The 19,266-nt window shown below is 37.3% G+C and overlaps 1 protein-coding gene across 4 annotated transcripts in view; it reads right to left on the minus strand.

Annotated features, from left to right (window-relative positions):
* Positions 1-14,111, minus strand: part of LOC116727656 (myosin-binding protein C, fast-type-like) — a 30,755-nt gene extending 16,644 nt beyond the window's left edge. For 2 of the 4 annotated variants that reach the window (XM_032575226.1, XM_032575224.1), the window contains exons 1-4: positions 13,937-14,111; positions 6,622-6,636; positions 4,518-4,538; positions 3,848-3,868 (exon numbers count right to left, since the gene is read on the minus strand). In XM_032575226.1, coding sequence (XP_032431117.1) covers positions 3,848-3,868; positions 4,518-4,538; positions 6,622-6,636; positions 13,937-13,958 — 79 coding nt within the window. In that variant the 5' untranslated portion in view covers positions 13,959-14,111. The remainder of the gene's footprint in view (positions 1-3,847; positions 3,869-4,517; positions 4,539-6,621; positions 6,637-13,936) is intronic. The other 2 variants (XM_032575225.1, XM_032575227.1) reach the window with 2 other exon arrangements.
* Between the last annotated feature and the right edge of the window lie 5,155 nt (positions 14,112-19,266).

Below are 19,266 nucleotides of genomic sequence, written 5' to 3' on the forward strand. Positions count from 1 at the left end.
AAAACATTATTGTGGAATCATGACTTTCCTTTACTGACGCAAAGTAATCAAATGATTACTTTTGGTTTAATTGTCAAACATCAAAACAATTATTAGAAATTACTTTGATTGCTTTCTTTGGACTGATACCAAAACGTTGTCCGGTATAAAGTTGATATTCCTACAATATGCGTGTGTATTAGTTTAGGTTTCATATAAATCTGCCTGAGTCATCTAGAATGGCTAATTTCCATTGAACGCCATCGCAGATATACATTTTTTAGCTTCGGTTTGGTAGTGATTAAGTGGGCCAGATCACATGGCTGCGGCCCAAGTGGAGATAATCCCCCTTTAACTTTATACCCCTGTTTATATGGCTGGAAACAGCCTTGGTATGATCAGCTTTTCACTCATGGAAATTCTTCTTGTAATAAATATGGCAAAGGCAAACTCGGTGTAGTTCAATACCCGCTTTGGAGTCCCAACAGGTGATGAAACGCATCATAAATATCAAAAATAGAAGCTAAAATGGACGGATGGCAACCCAGAGTGAAGGAAACGTGTCAAGGAGCAGAGGATTCCTGGCAGCTTGGTCTGGGGTCGAGTTTGTAAGGTTTCTGGGGCCGATAGGTACGGTGAACTTTAAGGGCCACTGGAAAAAACACAAAGCACAGAATTTACTTTTTTTTTTTTGCCAACCTCCCTATTTTTTCCAATTTTTGTAACAAGATGAAAGCAAACTCTCACTATATCTTTATTTTAATTTGAAATATCTTGTTTCCATCTGCAGAGGCAGTCTTAGTTTGTTTGTCTGCCTGTCATTTAAAAGCCCATGTAAATTAATTGTGATGTAATCATTGGTGTGATTATTTTTAGAGGACATGGTTTCAGCTTAATGCGATATGATGGAAAATATTGGATATTTTCCTGGTAAAAAGTAATTCGATTGTTGATTGTTGATGTTTGTCAGTGAAGGAAGAAGGTTCAAAGATTCAAAAAGTTATGCATTTTCAGCATCAGAGTTATAAAAATTAATTCTCGGGGATCAAATGTAAAAAATAATCCCACTAAACGCAAATATGATTCTAGAGACAGTTTATAATATTGATCATCTTAATTTTAAAAGACTAAAAATGTTTCACAGTGACTTCTCTTTCGTACGCATGGCCTGACTTTTCTCTACCCTAAATGTTTACAATAAAACATAGAAATAAACATTATCTTACATTTTTTGCCTTCTTTTCTAGACACTTGTCTTTTCTTTTGCTGCCTAAATACAATGCTTTATTGAATTAAAAATACTTTTTACATGTGAACTTTAATTTGAAAAACTCACAGTTTATCTCTGTCTTTCAGTCAGCAGCCTATGCACACAATTTGGAGGTGTGTGTGCTTCTCTCTGTTCCACTGGGCAGAGCATTGCTATGCTAATAATGCATAGCAATATTAGCACTTTATTAGCACAGAGAACATGGATAGTTAGTCTCACCTACGTGTTAAGATTCCTTTTGTTAATAGCGCTGTACGAACGGGAGCATTGCATCCCAGAAAATCTCTCTCAGAACTTGTAAAGTCTGGCGTGAACGGGTCCTAAAGCCCTGATGCTTTTAAAACATCTCCACATCTAATCTCCTCCTGGTTAATTAATAAAAAACATGCTCTTCTCATGTGAATCTAGCAGGCAAGCTGATATGACCGACAGCTCCTGGGTTTCTCTTGTAAAACCTGAGCTAACCACCAACAACATACTTTATTGGTAATTTCATTTATGAATCTGCTTCAAAGGCCGTGCTATTAAGTTTAACTAGATTATCTGAAGGCATCTGAGATCATAAAACATGCTTCTCAAATCCTCATCTTGTGATTAAATTTGACCTTCATTGCATTATTTTGCACAAAATCATTCTTAGATGATGAGATTTCAGTCTGCTCAGTTCTGCTTATGTTGAGCTGTTTTAGGGCGTCCTGTCACTTTAAATCCAAGTAAGCTGCTGGCCACGCCCCCCAACTCAACGTTTACACCCACATGTAAAAATGGCTGCAATTAGATGCACAGATGCACAATTATACAACAGTAACATATTTGAAAAGCAGAAGTGGAGCCAACTGCACAACCAACAGGAATGCAGCAGGTGGTTTCTGGATGGTAAGTTAACAATTATTATTTAATTTCCCTTTGGATCAATAAAGTGTTTTTGAACAAAACACTTGTCTTTTCTAGCAGCCATTGTAAAGTGCACAAAACTGTAAAACCAAACATGCTGGAGCTCAGCTTGGGTTGCTAGGTAACAGCGCAGTGCCTTCAGATTTATAATGTTACGTCCCAAAGGCTTTTGAAATGTTTCATTTTCCAGGCACCAAAAAACCTTAACTTATTGCCAAAGAACAGCTTTTTTTTAAGCAGTTGGGTTGTTTTTAGAAGAAGTGGAGACCCAAATTGAAGTATAAATATGCGCAAAAAGTGAATTATGCATAATAGGTCCCCTTTAAAGATTTCTTCAATGACTTCACTGCTTGACCTCATAAGTGCGGCTCGGTTTTCGCCCAAGTGCCGAGTATAAACGTGTCCTGAAATCAGATGATGCTGGTATGCTAGCAGTAACAGCTGCTTGTGTTGTACTTCAACACAGCTGTGCTGCTGCTCTCATTGTCGGGACCGCCTGCAGGACCGGAGCAGCACAGAGAGCAGCGTCATAAGTCACAGATGGGAGGAGCAGGCCTCTGCTCAGGGAGCAACATCATGAAAAGGTCAGAGGGCATACGAAGCGTCATGACGACGGGAAGCAGAAAAGAGCGCCCACAGTTGAATGGACTAAATGCTAATTTCTCACATAGATACAAAACTATGTGTTCCATAGTATTGCAATATTGTTGCAAAGGAACTATTCCTGAATAGTTCCTTTTTTTGTTTCTTGAACATCTTGGGATTCCTGGGAATATCCAGAACAAGAGAAAGCTGCTGCCTTCGATTCATCGCATTAACTACAATGTGATGAAGTTTAGAACTACAAAGGTAGTTCTGGTAGTTTATACCAATAAACAATGTTTCACCTGATTGATTTTTATCCAGTGCACTATATTTGATAATAGTATGATTTAATTGATATTTCTTTAGGATCAATAAAGCATTTTTTTTATTTGAATGACTGTACTGTAAAAACACAAAATCTTACCAAGTATTTGGGGTCTAATTTATAGTGCAAATATGTTGTACACTTGAAATAAGACAAAACTAACTTACAAGTAGCTCTGTAGCGAAATATAGAGGCTTGTTTTAAGTAAATAATTATTTAATATTGATAAAGAAGTACTTATTCCATTAGCAGATTATTTCACTTATAACAAGACATTTTTCCCATGTTACAACTTAATTTATCTGTCAATGGAACCAGTACTTAAAACAAGTGCATATATATTGCTGAAAAGTTTCTTTTAAGTTAGTTTGTCTTATTCCAAGACATACTAATACTAAGATATTTGCAGTAGAAACTAGACCAGAAATACTTGGTAAGATTTTGTGTTTTTGCAGTGTGACTGCTGAGAGAAAACTTCCTCCATGATCGCAGGTGATCAGGAGGAGCGTAGAGAAGCTCCTTCATTATTCCTTACAGTCAGGCAGCTGCGTCTCTGATTGCAAAAAAAACTTCAAAACAAAAAACTTCAGCTTTGCCTTTTCTGCATATATCAAAAACAAAACTAAAACGTTAGAATAATGAAAGGAAGAAAACGGGTTTTAGATCAGTCCACGTTAAAGCAGTCAAAAATAATATCCAATAATCGTAAAAATTAATAGGAATGAAATGGATCAAATACTAAAACTACAAGTTATGTTATCAGCACTCAGGTGAACATTTCCTTTATTTCTTACCATCATCGTCTGCTTCTGAACCTGGTGCAGACAAGGAAGCAAAACCACTGAAAAAGCTGCTTTGAAGCAAAAGCTTGTGCACAGAAACGATGAAACGCTTGCAAATAAAGCAGAAATCTAATGCAGTCACATAAAAAAAAAATCATCTGAAGCCAAATCAAAATGTACAGACAAGCTTACAAGTTCTGTCTTCAGTATTTCTGCATGCATATAACACCCAGAATAAATAACAAGGATCCTCAAAATCTTACATATACGAGGAAAAAAATCCTCAGATAGCAGCAACTCTGAAGCTTAAGAGCGTTTTTTAAAATCCCACATGCAACATATAATTTACAGAAAACAAACAGAGAGAAGAGCAACGCACCGGCCACCGAGGCTGAAATGAATTATGCATTACAGCAGCAGAGCGCTTAGTGACCACCACCATGTTAATTTCATTTTTTATGTTCATTAAAGTCGTTTTATATATTTATCAATAATTTATGAGGGTCATCGGGGAAAAAATTAATCACAGCTCATGCAGCTGCTTCCATTGTGGAGCAGACCGGCATATGTATGCATTTTTTATGCATGCATGAAACAGATTATGTATGTGTATATAATACATTAGGACATTGTATGTCAAGTCAGGAGTCCATGTGAATTCACTGCCAGGATTTCATCTTACCTCCATCTGCTGGCGGCGCATCTAGAGGAAATGAAGGGAAATTAGTGTAAATTATGCGTGGAAACAACATTCAGTTATATTGTATCTATATGGTTTTGCTAATGCAAATACATTTTTAACTATAATAATATCTCCAGAAATAATTACATTTGGGAATATTGCTGAGGAATAAGAGAAAAGGTTTAAATTTGACCCAAATCATTCGATCAACAAACACTTGCAGACATTTTCTCACACTCTCCATGCCTGCAGTGAAATGTAGTCCAAAGGTCAATGTGGGAAACGCAGCGCATGGATGCAGAAAATGCATCCATTTGCACTCAGTCAGTATAGATCATAATCCACATGAATGGATTATCTTCTCCGCCTCATTCAGAAAAAAGAAACCAGTCCATAAATAAACGTTCAAATTCACAAAAACTCTGAGGAATCACACTGAAACATGGATGTTAAATTAAATATCTTCAACCATCATTACAAAACAAAAGAGGATAGATTGATACAGTCACTTGCAAAAGTATTCACACCGTTTTAAACTTTTAACCATTTTGTCAGATTCTAACTTCACTGGGATTCTTTTGGGATAGAACATGAAGTAGAAAAACTTTTTAAAAAATTATAAATTCCAGATTTTGAATCAGTAACTGAAAAAATGTGCATAAGGATCTGTTGGTGTTTCTACAAGTTGTTCATGTAAATCACAGGTGTCAAACTCATGGCCTGGGGGCCAAATCTGGCCCGCCGTAGCTTTGTATGTGGCCCTCTAGACTCCAAGTTACATCAATAAGTCTTTCCAGTTTTTCACAATCTGCAAAATTCACACAAAATCAACAAATCTCTACAATTTTTTTCTGATTTTACTTTACAGTCAAATACGAAAATAATTTTCCCCCAACTGTAACTCTGCAACTCTTTATCTTCTGCAGGACTAGACCTATCATAATAAACAATAAATCAATCGCATGATAAATTAAAACAATCTCAATAATTTCCATTAGCATTATTTCTCGTTTATCTCTATTTTCTCTCTTTCTACCAAAAACTGGATTATAAAAGTTTTCAGTTCGGTGTTTTGGTCTCAACTAGCTCTTATTTTGAAGGACAATTTTGTTTACAGATTTCAAAATTAATTTTATTTGTTGTTTTGTTTATTTATTTTGGATATTAAAAATGTCTTCCAGTTCCAGTGTTAAACGTTCATAAATTTAAAGTTTACTGATCTTTCAGAATATTCTCTTGCATTATTATTTTTGCCATTACCGTTATATCACTTAAAAATGGTCTCAAAACAACAATATTATTGTTTATTGCAATAACTTCTAATTTATCGTCCAGCAAAATTTGTTATCGTGACAGTTATATACAGGAGAGGTCTGCATATGTTTTCCTGTTTATCTATCAGAAAATCTCAAGAAAATACATTAAAGTTTGTAGTTTTTATGAGTGAAAAATGTGAGAAAAGTTTAACAGGTTGAAATATTTTGCAAAGCTGCTGATAAAACTGCATCATCTTCCTACAACCTGGTAGAAAATTGGTTTCTGAATGATTAAACCACTCAACAAAGAGGTTTTATTAAAATATAATCACTCCACCTGATCCCACTCAGGTCCACACACATAAAAAAACCACCTCAAATCACAGAAAATAAAATTACAGAAAGCCTCTCACCTTCATCAGCTGCCGATGCATGTTTGTTTTACGCAGCATAACAAGTTATATCACCATAGAAACAAAACGTTAGAGAGCCTAACAGCAGAGGAAATTCAAACCACATTCAATTTACAAATGATGTAATGTACAAAAAAAGCAGCTTTTCACCCAGAATGCCAGAAGGTATTAATATCCCCGTTCTACAGCATACAGTAGAAACACAGCGCTATTTATAATTTAAATAGAGATGCTCTCCTGACAGAACGTCCATGAATAAATAAAAAACATTGTGAAAGCTGATTAAAAAGTGTTTGAAGTCAGCATGAAACCAGCACTCGACATGATTTGTGAGTAAAACTCTAAAAGAAATATGTATGAGCCATAAATGTGTCACAATGTGATAATAGGAGGCACAACATAAATAATGGGACAAAAGCAGAAATGCTGACTTACCCTCCGCCGGTTTAGCTGTGAAACAGACAAAGAAAACTGTTACTTACACACATCATTTACATTTTACACACACATTTATCAGAACCTCTGGTAAAGATGCGAAAATAATTGTTCAATAAGTTTCATTTTTGTAGAAAATTTTAAAAAATCATGTTTGCGATGATCTCTCTAGAGTCGGACGTCCTCTTTTCCTCTTCTCTTCAACCTTACATTTCAAGATTAAGGAAAAAAGTTGATTTGGTGGATGGTTATGTATTTCTACTTTGATTTGGCCCTTTATTTTAGATTATTACCACACTGTAAGACCCAGTGATGACCCCCTCTTACAAGGATTCTCTGTTTCACACCAGATCAAAGTGCATAGTTCCAGTTAAAGTCCCAGGTGAGTTTAGAAAACTCCTATTTGTGATGGTGGGACAGAGAAAACTTGTTGGTAGCTTCTAACGGTTGCTTGGCGACACCAAGACGTCCCTCTGTGCTGCTGTTCTCTATACAGATTTTTCCCATTTTTCTCCCACTGCATGGGGCCAAAATGTGTATCCTCATCCTGCCTGGAGGCCAGAGGCTAGAAGAAGTACAAGTCTTTGTCACGACATGTTTATATACAGCGGAAACTAACTTAAAATATAAAGAAAGAGTTTCTGGGATGCTATATTTTCTTAGCGACTTTCTTTTTGTATTTTTCAAAAATGTCAGTGTTAGATCATGTTCCCGCTGTAAAGTAATAATTTATTTTAAAGCTTTTAGGGGATACTGTATATAAAGTTACATGAAGATGGTAACCTGTATAGATATTGATAGATGTTAAACCTTTGAAGTATCTTTTAATTACATCTTGTTGACAATATTTATATAGACGTTTGTTTGCCTGGGACTGGAATTGATAGCTTTAGATAAAGCGGATACTTCAGGAATGTTTTAGCTCTAAAGCGATAACATGAATTTAACAGGAACAGGAAGGTTCCCCTTTGAAATTTCATGTGTCTCACCTGGACCAGATCTTTGAAACGAATATCCTGATGTAGTGACATAATTAAAAGGTTAAGCTACAGCCATAAAGGAGGGAGGGGATGTGCCTTTTTAATGAGGGTGTCTTTGTTGAGACCTAATTTGGGTAAAAGAAAATTCTCAACTGAAATAGAGGCGTATGATATACCCCAGGCTCCCCAAGTGTCTCTGTGGGGGTCACTTCAGTGGATCTTAAAGGCCAGGAACGGTGTCTTATGACCTCCCTGCAGCCAGGCCACGTTCTCTCAAGCTGCACGCACTTTCCTTGAATAGTAAGCCAAGTTAACCATAAGAGTTTCACCTCTCGCTTGAGAGATGAGAGGCTTGAAATTCAGCGGCCGAAATGAAAAATCGAACCATTGCCCCTTACGCGGACCCCTAGGAGACACGAGAGATTTTTTTTCTTTTGCGTTACCTTGCAATCAATAGGTTTCTCTCGCAATAATGTACTGATCAGTTCATTTGGCTTAACTGAGCACTGCGTGTCTTTCTGCTGCAATATTTTGTAAGATTTTTCCATGTATGTTAATATCTCATTCGTGATGTTTTGTATCTTTTTCTTTAGGATAGAAATGCCCCACAAGATACAAAAGCTAAACAGGTCAAACATGGGCTTAAATGGAAAAATTCCCTAAGGAAAGAAATAAAAAATTACATACAAACTACTCTGACTATTTTTGAGTTATTTTCACGAGGTAATAAAGTCGTCTGGCAGTTAGTTCTGATTCTGTCTTTTTCTTGTTAGTCTGAATGGTTAATAAAGGGCCGTTTTCATGTGCAGTCTCATCTCAAGCTTATTATTATTCTCAAGATTTATTACATACAGTAATAAATCGATTTTCAATGTTTTCATGAGCCTCTTTAAAGGTATGTGCAATTTTAAAATGATACTTATCACCGTGACTGCATACAAAATACACCAGTGTGAATTTGCTACTTTATTGTGAGGAAACACAAAAGATTTTTTTTTTTACCATTGACCCTTTGCAGCACTTAATCATTCGAGGCGCCATGATGGACGTCGGAAGTGAGGGACGGGGGTATTGAACAGAGAGATTGAAATTGTTTTCCTCAGTTGTCTTTGCCAGTTTATTTATCACTTCGACTTGTTCGAGTCGAGTTAATTTGAATGTGAACGTAACACACCTGGTTGGGGCTCATAAACGGCGGGATTTACAACAGTTGGAAACAGCTAGCTTAGAAACCGGCCCATCCCTCCTACCTCCTGACGTGTTCATCAAATTACTGACTGTCTGAATTCACACCACATGATTTACGTCACTACGTCATAAACAGCGATTCCCTTTACACCGGAACAACATTGAAACGTACAAAAGACGAGATGCTAACCAGTTTTTTTCCATAAATGCTAGGCTACATGACGGTGCGGCATTGTCTCCATGGTTACCAACGGTTAAACTTACCTTCTCCATAACGCAATATTTGATATCTTTCTAATTATACTTATTTATAAAGTATATGAACGCCAATCTTCTTACCTTGTAAAAAGTGTTCGCTGCGAATACTCCGAGGGCTGACAGTCACTATGATTAACAGCTGCTACATCCATCGCCGCCGCATCTTTCCTCATTAAACGTTGTGCAATAAAATGACAAGTTTGGTTCATATCCTTGTCTGTTTGTGCAGCCGACCGCGCAGCATCGTATAGCCATTTCTAAAGTTAAATAAACTAAATAGAAGTCATATTAGACTACCTGCTGTATGTGTTTTGACAGCCTTTAAAGGTGGTTTTGATGTCTGTCATGGCGGAGTGGGCGGAGTTGTGAAGAGCGTGACGTGCAAAGCGTCAAGAGACATGAAAACGTAAGACGCCTCATTGAGCGCTGAGTCCTATCTTGTATGTAGCAGCAGAGCGATCGGAGGAGCTCCCTACGTGACACACTATCCTCTATTAAAATTTTAAGTCATATTCAATATTTTACAAATTTAATATTAAATAATATGTTTTCTTCAATAGCTTCCTAATCCTGAGCCCCATTAACTCAGAATCAGTGTGAAATTGTTCTACTAGACCGTATAGATGAGGCACACTCATCTATATTTTCCCCTCCTAGCATTATTCCTCCTAGCATTATGCTAACGGAAGTTAGCATGGTTATTTCCCCTTTTAAATGAGAACCGTTACTCCTCCTAGCATTATTCCTCCTAGCATTATGCTAACGGATGTTAGCATGGTTATTTCCCCTTTTAAATGAGAACCGTTACTCCTAGCATTATTCCTCCTAGCATTATGCTAACGGATGTTAGCATGGTTACTTCCCCTTTTAAATGAGAACCGTTACTCCTCTTAGCATTTTGCTAACAGCAGTTATCGTGGTTTGCTTGCGGCTTATTTCCCCTTTTAAATGAGAACATCAACCGACACATTCAAAAACAAAATGCTACTCGACTCGGAGTGCTGTACAAACTTCTGAGAGGCTGTTAGAGAACACAACACCTGCGTGGAGGTAAATCTGCATCAGCAGCTGCTGGTGTAATCCGCCGGGAGAGGCGAGAGTCTTGATCATCTTCAACAAGTTTGGGATGAAGCCGGGTAATCAACTTCTGCACAGCTGTTTCTCACAGTTTAAATGTTTCCCTCAGACATCCCCAGAGGTACCATGTGCAGGACTGTGCAAGACTCATAATTAGTCTAATTTTTAATGCTATGTAGGTCAAGTCTGCAAAATACACAAATATTGGGGAGAGGGCTGCATATTTTGTTCTTTTATAGAAAGAACGTTTCTGCTTTTGTTAAAGTTTTTTAACACTTTGTGATGCCACAGTCAAGCTTCTGTGTACTCCATTGAGACGTGCCACTTTTACTCTGATCCCCCTAAATAAAATCAGCAGCCTTCAGAAACCCCTTGTGTGTAATCTGCATAAATACAGATCTTGTTTAGGGCATTAGAGGTTTATGAGCATCATAAATATCACATTTTGGAGGGCTGACACTTTTCTGATTGAATTTTCCTTTTCCAGTTTCCTTTTCTTCTACAAAAACGTTTGGGGATGTAATGTGACACACGGTAAGAAAGTTCAAGACGCTTTACGTTAAGGTTTATGTTTTCTTTTCTGTGCGAAAGAATCAGATCAGCTCTTCACCTCGCCGTTTGTTTACATTTCTATATTTGACTCTGACAATCTGATTTACAGCGTCGTTAACGACACGGACATAAAGACACGCTGGGTTTACGGCTGCATCTCATCCACAGATATCATAACACATTTTTTTCTCATTTACTAACCCATGCCAAATCCACTTCTGCTGAGGTTACATTATGACAATGGCAGAATTTAACAGGAATTCATTTATCAAATTCATACCAGCCATTATCAACACTGTTAGATTATTTTTGTTTTCTGCAGGATCCCAGTTATGTGAACATTTTAAATGAAAACTCTCACATCTAGACTGAAATATGTACAATTTATATATTCAGTTTTTCATCTTTTTTTAAAAGTTTGCCTTAAAATTACACAATAAATAATGCACTTTTCAGCCAACTTTTGTTTTTAAAAGCAGTTCATCACAGACCTGCCACTCAGGGTAGGAGTTTCCTTTTCAGTTTCGGTTTATTGTGCGTCGTTTCCTCATTGATTTCGCAGTGACAGATAGTGTTCGTAAGAGTTTTTTAAAGACACCATTATTCATTGACAAAGAGAGAATTAATCATGTCATCTTTTCAAGTCAAGGTTCTTGTATCCAGACAAAGATAAACTGCGCTGAGGGACTGGAAAAACTTCACGGAGCAGTTATGGTTCAATTTACTCTCATAGTGTTTCATCAGCACGCAGTGATGAAGGGAATTATGATCATGAATCACAGCATCGCCTCCAACCATTGACTAGAAAACTGTCTTGTGTTTGATGGACTGTCTTGGAGTCGAGCCAAATTCAGAACGGCGCATCAGGCCTGCTGACCGAGGAGGAACTTTCTGGTTAAAATTGGCAGATTACGCCATGATTTATCTCCACCGGTACAGCAAAGTGGAAAGGCAAAACCCGATACGCCGGGGTGGGGTGAAACTTGATGAACGTAATGGGGGGAAAAAGTGTGAAAGGTCACCGCTTATTCCAGAGTATTTTTAGCAATTAGTTGAGAGGCGGGATCAGGCTGCTATTGACTGAAGCAGCTCAGATTTTGTTTCAACTTATCTTGTAGATAAGAAATAGTAAACCAAAAGTGTGAGAAATGAAATGTTCACAGCTCTGAATCAAATTGTAATTTAACTAAGCTGACTGGAAAATTAACTCCTGCACTTTGATTGCCTCCTAAGATGTAAATTAGTTAGGCATTGAAGTTGCAAGACAGTGAGTTTTTAAATTCTCTTAATAGTGATCTACTTTTAGCAACTGCAGCCTATCGGGTGTGGAGTCTTAGGAAGCGAGCTGCATGAGGAGGATTGTATCGTCAATATTTTTTACCTTCATATCTGACTTACGTAACTGGACACTTTTGGCAAACAAGCTTTACAGTGAGAAGGTCGTAGGTTATCTGAACACCTAACTTAAGGGTCCCATGAAGTTATTTATTTAATAGCCAAAAGTGGGATCTGCTCATAGCCAGCTGAATGTTCAGGAAACTGGAGTTAATAATTCTTAAGGGAACTCAAACAAGCTAAGTCTTTACAAAACCCAAGCTACCTTTGTCTTCAAGAAATACAAGATATGCAAGTCTTTAGAATACGTTACCTAGCAGAGTGTTTAGAAAACCTAAGTTTGATAACTCGTAACAGAACTCAAACTAGCTAAGTCTGTAGAAATCTTGAGTTAATTCAAATGAGCTAAGTGCTTTAGGTAGCTCAAGGTCCGTATATACGGTGCAAGAACTGGAAAAAATATTGTTCCGTCCAAGATTTTACAAACTATGCAAAATAAAGCTTGAAATTTCTTTTTTAGTTTTTTACTGAGTGGTCAGGAATAACACTTTCCTTTTTTGTTAGGACGTTTCATATTTCACAAGAACTCAAGTGCGGACCTGTTAGGAAGTCCTTCCCAATGTGGCATTATGTTACAACGGTATGTCATCACCAGGGAAGAGAATACATTCCTGAGACAAAAGCAGAACTTTGAAAATTGCTGCGTTTCCGCATTAAATTACATTTTAGTTCTCTACCAGTCCAGCCTGACGCCAGGTGTTCTGCCCACAGTTTGTGTTTTCTCAGTGCTGTGAGAATGAATGTATCAGTTCTCTCAGAGTATGTACAGACCTTTTGTCTTTAGGAACTGAAGCCAATAAAGTGTTTGGGAAACTTAAACTTAATGCCTTCCTCAGTCATAATCTGCCTTTATTTAATTGCAAGCTTTGCATTTCAGTTTCGTTTAGCTGAACAGAATATTGAGTTGAGTAGCTGCTTGCTAGGTCAGCAGAAGAAATGTTCATTAATATTTTTTTTGCTATGAACAGTTAAATATTGTAAAGTAGCATAAGGAACACAGGTCATTTGCAGACTAGTAATGCTTTTTAACGAGCTTATATTAGTTCATGTAGGCTTGGAAAAGGGCAACACATACGGAAAATGTTTTAGAAATACCTTATAGTTAAAGAATGCAAAATACTTGAATGCAACATAACGATAGAACACTAAAAACTTTGAAATAGCCGTAATGTGTGTTCTTTACGCGATGCACTGAGGCAGAAACTGAAACATGAACCTCAGTTCCTCAGAGTTAAGCTGCAGTATGTAAGTATCACTAACACAGTAGCAACTCTGCTCCAGATAAATGGAGCGAGGATGACTCTGGTGTCTTTCACAAATACACAACGATGATGTCACAGCAGGTGGATGGGTGAAAGTTATGGCATATAAAACTAAATTTATAAACTTAACATCTAGGAATAATTTAATTTTCTGTGTTACTTGCAATCACAATAAAGTTTTGTTTTTGCATCATTAATCCACTTTTCTCTATCTTCTCTTCAAAATGAGGATTTCACTGTAACAAATGTTTGGTTTTTTAGGTTTAACTTGGGGAATTAAATGCTCTAAAGTTTGTTACTTTCTGTAGACGGTTTGAGTGTAATAAGTACAAACAATCCACTTTTTCTTTCCTCCCAAAACAATACAATCATAGCAGCTCTTAGCTTGTTTTCATAAGTGAACGCTTTAAACTTGCTTTTCTCACATAAATATTTGAGATGATTCCACTTATTTCACAACATGCTTTAGAAACGATCAGCATCGTGTATTTTAAACGTCAAACCAGAGCAGGATATTTAAATTCAAGCATCAACACTGTGACTTAACCAAGTCTTTGTCTGTAATTAGGATAAATTATGCTGTTATAACAAGTATCTGCATACCTTCAGGGACTGGCTCAGGCATGGTTATTCCTGCGTCTCCTCTTTTCTGCTGGATGACTGAGGGCTTGTGGGGCTTATTCCTTTTATTTCTCCCCTCTCTGTGTTATTCAAAGCTTCCCTGGAACTCAAGTCCCCCCACACCCTTCAGTGAGCAACGAGGTCTGCAGAGACTGATGACGCCCTTGAGGAGTTCAAGACGAGAAGCACTGAGAACCGGAGCAGGAGACAATGCGGTGAGGTAGTGGTGAAAAGGGTCTCGCAGATTTACAGAAGCAAGGATTTAATAGGCTGGGTAAATCTGCCAAGCTTTAAAATCCTTCAGAAGAACGCAGAATCCACCAAGAGGAGCGTCAACTTTAACTGACTAATCTTTCAATTAACTCCCCTTACACTGGCATTAGGAGCTGGATCAACAAGTCTTTGCAAATAAATGCAATACTTTAACAGACATGTTGCTCCCTGTGAAAAGGGAGTTACAGATTTAGACGGATGAGCACAAAAATCCACCAAACAGATGAATAAACCCAACAGGCTCTAGTTTCTGGGACTTTTTCTCACTTGGATTTATTGAATTTTTTATATGAGAAAAGTAGGAGCTTTGATGCCTTTTTTCATTATGCATTAAACGTATTCGAAATGTTCGCATACATCATGTAATAGAAGAAGAGAAATCCATCTTACGACCTTAAAATTTTCATATGCAATCTTTTCAGGGTCGGTAAAAAGAAAGTCTGAACCCAAGGTCAAGCTGGAGGTTACTTACATTTTCAAACACTTTCCCATCTGGGCTTCATCTTTGTTGTATTTGTTTTTCTACACGTAATGTTAGATTTTTATCATTTCAGATCCTGGTAAAGATCTGTTTATTTATACGTTAAACCCTATTAGTGTGTTCTTTTTTAAAATTTTCTACGTATTTTCTTAATCATGGAAACGTGATTGGGTGAAAAGTATCATTAACTACCAGTCCAGTCCAGCTAAAACATCAAATGTTTTAGCTGAGGCAGTGAGGTTGTTAGTGCTGTAGCTCCCTCTAGTGGTGGCTCAGAGAAATAGCGTTTTTACATAATAACAGTAGCTAGCACAGATGCTAACAGAAATGTTCGTTCATTTCATAAGGAAGTACATAAAAAATAACAATAGTGCCACCAAATCTCCAGTCAGTTTAACACGAACAGTTGAAAGTTTTTAATGTGGCTCACTGCCCAGGGCAGCATCTTGTTGGGGGTGGCTCAAGAGCTTGAAACAAAGTAAAATGCTTTATGTTGATCATTATTTGGGGAGTCGCTGCCCCCTGTGTTGTGCAGGTGATTCTGATTCCTGTTTAAAAGAGGAGAAAAGACAGAAAAATCCAATTGTATTCATAATATTCTAAATGGGTTTTTATACTTTCACGTTTGTCTTCATGTTGCTTTGGATTTATGAGAAATTCAGAAAGAAACCTAATGTAAAAAGGTTTAGTCTTTATGAAATTCCCTCTCCTTTGTACTTTTTTCAGTGTTTCAGATATTAGAAACCTGAGTAAACACAAAAAAATGTTTTCAAATGATAATTCCACTTAACAAAGGTAAAAACAATCAATCTAGCTTCTTGTTAAATATAAATCTGTTATATTTTCTAGTGGTACGGACTAATTATGCAGTTTCTTAATTCAGACATTAAGAAACTTTTTAATAAAATTAAAAATTTTTATTTTGAAAGTCATAAAGTTTCAGATGTATTAAGCTTCAATTGAAGATGTTTGACCTCAATCCAGTGGCATCATTTACTTCAAAATCACTTCAGACAGAGAGAGGAAAGGAAACCCGAACAATTAACAAAAATGAATATCAATCTCAAAACACAACCAATGAGAGTAACTGAACTAACAAACAATAAACCAAAATGGCAAGAAAATAAATAATTTATCAAAAAAGAAAAACAAAAAGTCAAAACACCCGAGGATCATAGCATAATGTAAAAGCAGACATCTTAATTTATTAATCAGGAGTCAAAATCTAGTTGTTTATAGGCAAAACAAATTCTTACATATCTATAATGTATTTGCGAGTAGCCAGACGAAACCGATTTTATGCTAAAACAGCCTGCCATAGGCACACCTGAAGTTTGCACAATAAAGAGACAAACCAATCATCGAGCCCATTATATTTAATTAGAGGGGACTAATTATGCACAATTTTGCAAATTTTTATATTTCAATTTGAGTTTCTACAGCTTCCAAAACAAAAAACAAACAAAAAAAAACACAAGCTCTAATTAATTACTGTGCACTAATGTTTTTTGGTGTCTGGAATGCAGCTTTACAAATCAGCAGGGACTGCGCCGTTGCCTAGCAACCCCAACAAAGCCTATCCCATCACCTGGCAACCCAAGCTGAGCTACACCATGTTTGGTCAGCTGGTTTTATCGCTGTATGCGCCGTACAATGGCTGCTGGAAAACACAAATGTCTTGTTGTTGACTTACCATCCAGGAACCACTTTCTGCTTTCTTGTTGGTTGTACAGGAGGCTACACTTCTGATTTTCAAAGATGTACAGTTGTATAATTGTGCATCTGTTGGCAGCCATTTTCACATGCGAGTCTAAATGTTGAAATGGGGGGCGTCGCCAGCAGCAGCTTATTTAGATTTAAAGTGACAAGACGTCCCAGAACGGCTCAAGCTGAAAAGAGATCAACATAGGTAGATCTGAGCAGATTAAAATCTCATTATGTAACAAACATAGACCTAATCTAACTGTTCAAGGAAGTAAGTAAATGTCTCCTTTACTTAATTAAATGGTTAAATAAAAACAATCTTTTAAGCTAAATTTTCCAGCTTATTTATCCCCACATTATTGTCATATATATATGAAATTATGCAAAAGAATGTTGTGCATTCTTTTAGTATCCAAAAGAAAATAGATAATATATGCATTGGCAGCTTGTGGCAACAAACTGAACTTTGTGCTTCTGTATCACTTCCCAGATGGCAGCGTGATTCTGAGGTTCTGTGAGACAGAACGAGCATCTGCCGTTTTACAGCAGACGTGGTGTGAACAGTCAGCTAGCCAATGCTAGTAACTCTGCACCCTGTAATATCACCTACAGCAGAAGTCCGTCTCCTGTTCCACTGACCTCCCAGTGGGGGGTTCAGGTCCGGTAGTGTGCCTGTCTTAATTAGGCTCCCGGCTCTAGCAGCCCCATCATTTACCAGCAATGTGCAGGCATCAGCTGGAGCCACAGCAGAGAAAAGGGTCAAAGTGTGAACCTGGCGCAGGACCACCAGAAAGCTGCGGCCCAAAAGCACCAGATGAAGGACGGGAAACAGTTTGAGCAAAGTTGAGCTGTATGTTATTCAATCAGATCGTTTATGGCTCCTTGTGCTGAGAAAAGAGGCTCCTTCTGTTTTTTAAAAATATATTTAGTGTATAAGCGGAATGGATATTGATCGTTCACTGCAGGCTTCTCTCAATAAAGCATAACTGAGTGCACTCATTTGCACAGCAAGGTGGCAACCAGTGAAGCACACATTTTATATGTTAAAAATAACCATGATGAAGGTTTCTAACTCATGCAGAGGCTACACTGCAAAAACCAAAACTTTACAAACACTTCTGGTCTATTTTACAGTTCAAATATCTACAAATAAGACAAAACTAACTCAGAAGTAACTTTTCATCAAGATATAGAAGCTTGTTTTATGCCAGTATTTCCACAGGCAGATTATTTAACTTATGGGAAACATTTATTGTCATGAAATGAAAATCTCTGCTTGTGCATTTTTATTAATATTAATGAATTACTGGCTTTAAACAAGCTCCTATAAATTCATGAAAAGTCACTTGTAAGTTAGTGTTGTAATATTCCAAGTGTAATACACTGTAAAACATTTGAAGGTGGTTTAACCTGAAAATGAAATTAAAATTTAAGTCAACAAGAAAATCATTTTGGTTTTAACTGAGAAATTAAAGTTCATGAAGTTGATTTAACAAGTTGTCTAAACATTGTTTTTTAAGTTCATTAATCTTGAATTGTGAGTTTTAACTTAACGCTGCATTTTAAACTAAATAATAATTTCACAAGCACTGTTGCCTTGCAGCAAGAAGGTCCTGGGTTCGATTCCCGGCCCGGGGTCTTTCTGCACTGAGTTTGCATGTTCTCCCTGTGCATGGTGGGTTCTCTCCGGGTTCTCCGGGTTCTTCCCACAGTCCAAAAACATGACTGTCAGGTTAATTTGACTCTCTAAATTCTCCCTAGCTGTGTGTGTGTGTGGATAGTTGTTTGTCCTGTGTGTCTCTGTGTTGCCCTGAGACAGACTTGCGACCTGTCCAGGTGACCCCACCTCTCGCCCGAAATGTTCACTGGAGAGGCACCAGCACCTCCTGACCCCATGAGGGACAAGGCTGTTAGAAAATGGATGGATGGATTTATTTCACAATATGCAGGAAAAAATTTTTTTGCCCTCATCCAGTTAAAGAGACACATTTCTCTATTATTTTACTCACAATATAAAGTTTAAACAACTTATTTTACTTTTAAATTCTTGTTTCAAATCACATGAACCAAATTTCTGATCTGATGATGAATTTTATGAAACATCTCAATGAATTCAGCTCAGAAACATTTAGTGTGATCAGGACATTATCCTCAAGCTTTGCAAACTGTCAGCTGCATTAAAATAAACATTTGCCTTAATAACACAAGAGTCAGATCAATGTAACGCACTTCATCTCAGGAAACAAAAACAAAAAACTTTCTATTGCAAAATTTTTATAATAGATTAGGATTTTGTGGTTTTGCAGTGTAGGAATAAATGTAAAAATGCATAAAAGCTGGGGGCGTGCCGTGGTGGCGTAGTGGTTAGCACAACCCGTATTTGGAGGCCTTGAGTCCTCGACCCGGCCGTCGCGGGTTCGACTCCCAGACCCGATGATATTTGCCGCATATCTTCCACCCTCTCCTTCCCCGTTTCCTGTCAGTCTACTGTCATATAACGGACACTAGAGCCCACAAAAGACCCCCTGGAGGGGTAAAAAAAAAATGCATAAAAGCTTTAGAGCAGTATATGTACTTAGAATATACTTCAAATAGTGATGACTCTTCAGTTCATGACTATAACTTGTATGTTGTACAGGAACATGAAGCCTGCATTTATAAACCGACTCTTCTGCTGTCTGCATCCGGTGCATCTAATGCAATTAATCGGTGATTATCCAGAATCTGTGCTTTCATTAATTGGACTTGAATTTCGCTGAGAATTTGCTTTGCATAGCAAGAAATCTGGCTGATGCAGAGTTCTTGTTTTAGAAAAAAGAAGACGCGCTGCACAGCTGTGAACCAAACAAAACCG

Source organism: Xiphophorus hellerii, chromosome 10 (genome assembly GCF_003331165.1).
Source record: "Xiphophorus hellerii strain 12219 chromosome 10, Xiphophorus_hellerii-4.1, whole genome shotgun sequence".
NCBI classification, from domain to species: Eukaryota; Metazoa; Chordata; class Actinopteri; order Cyprinodontiformes; family Poeciliidae; genus Xiphophorus; species Xiphophorus hellerii.